At 73.6% G+C, this 1,138-nt stretch overlaps 1 protein-coding gene across 1 annotated transcript in view; it reads left to right on the top strand.

Moving 5' to 3' along the window:
* The window catches only part of LOC103251004 (nuclear receptor corepressor 2-like), a gene marked incomplete at both ends in the record, with an annotated part of 64,044 nt that extends 62,983 nt beyond the window's left edge, over positions 1 to 1,061 (top strand). Inside the window, 2 exon segments of the mRNA XM_021708342.1 lie at positions 598 to 809; positions 942 to 1,061. Of these exon segments, the coding sequence (XP_021564017.1) occupies positions 598 to 809; positions 942 to 1,061 (332 nt within the window).
* Positions 1,062 to 1,138: the final 77 nt, after the last annotated feature.

The raw sequence follows: 1,138 nt of genomic DNA, 5'->3' as shown, positions 1-1,138 counted from the left end.
CGCGGCGGGGCGACGTGGGAGCTGTCCGGGCCTGGCGCGCGGGGCGGCTGGCTGAGCCTCTGGTGGCGTGCATGGCCGGGGCGCGGCCTGTGGGCTCCTGGGACGTGGGGCCCCAGGCGGCGGGCGGTCCGAGTGGAGGCTGCTGGGATGCAGGCCTCGTGACTCAGGGGGTCCGAGTGGAGGCTGCTGGGATGCGCGGCTCCCGTGACTCGGGGGGTCCGAGTGGAGGCTGCTGGGATGCGCGGCTCCCGTGACTCGGGGGGTCCGAGCGGAGGCTGCTGGGATGCGGGGCTCCCATGACTTGCGGGCAGCCCGCCGCTACTCTGCACGTTGCGAGAGTGACCAGGGAGGCCTGGGCCCCCGAGGAGGGGCGGGCTGAGGGCAGGGTGGAGAGTGAGGGGTCGGAGGCTGAGACAAGAAGGGGCCGGAGGTGCCCAGGGTCGCCAGCGCAGGGCACCCCGCACCCGGGCATGGGAGCAGAGGTGGACTGGGGCCGTGGGAGCCCAGGCCTCTGGGAAAGGGTCCTGCGGGAGCTGGCGCCAGGCTGGGAGGGAGCACCCGCAGCGGCTGGCGGGGAGCAGTCTGTGCTCCCGGGAGGAGTGTTCAGGCCGGCGGCCTGGCCTTGTCCTCCCCGGATTACACCCAGCCCACCTCCCCAGGCATCATCGACCTGTCCCAAGTGCCACACCTGCCCGTGCTGGTGCCGCCGACGCCAGGCACCGCGGCTACGGCCATGGACCGCCTCGCCTACCTCCCTGCTGCCCCCCAGCCCTTCAGCAGCCGCCACAGCGGCTCCCCGCTCTCCCCAGGTAGCGCTGCCTGGCCCTGGGGTCTGTGGGAGGCGGCTGGGGTGTGGGCGGGCAGAGGCTTTGCGGCGTCTGTTCCACATGGAAGACGGCTCCATCGTGGAGCCTGGCTGAGTCTCCGCCTCTGGGTCTCAGGAGGCCCCCCGCACCTGACGAAGCCGGCCACCACGTCCTCCTCCGAGAGGGAGCGGGAGCGAGAGAAGTCCCTCCTCACAACCACCGCCACGGTGGAGCACGCGCCCATCTGGAGGCCCGGTAGGGCACCCGAGACCCCGCCCCGCGCCCCGGGGGTCCGTGTGGGCTGTGTGGGCCCGCCCCCTGACCCCAGCCTG

Source organism: Carlito syrichta, unplaced genomic scaffold (genome assembly GCF_000164805.1).
Source record: "Carlito syrichta isolate Samal-C Ts95f unplaced genomic scaffold, Tarsius_syrichta-2.0.1 Scaffold135813, whole genome shotgun sequence".
Classification (NCBI taxonomy): Eukaryota; Metazoa; Chordata; class Mammalia; order Primates; family Tarsiidae; genus Carlito; species Carlito syrichta.
The sequence above is the reverse complement of the archived record's forward strand: the minus strand, read 5'-3'. Positions and strand labels throughout refer to the sequence as shown.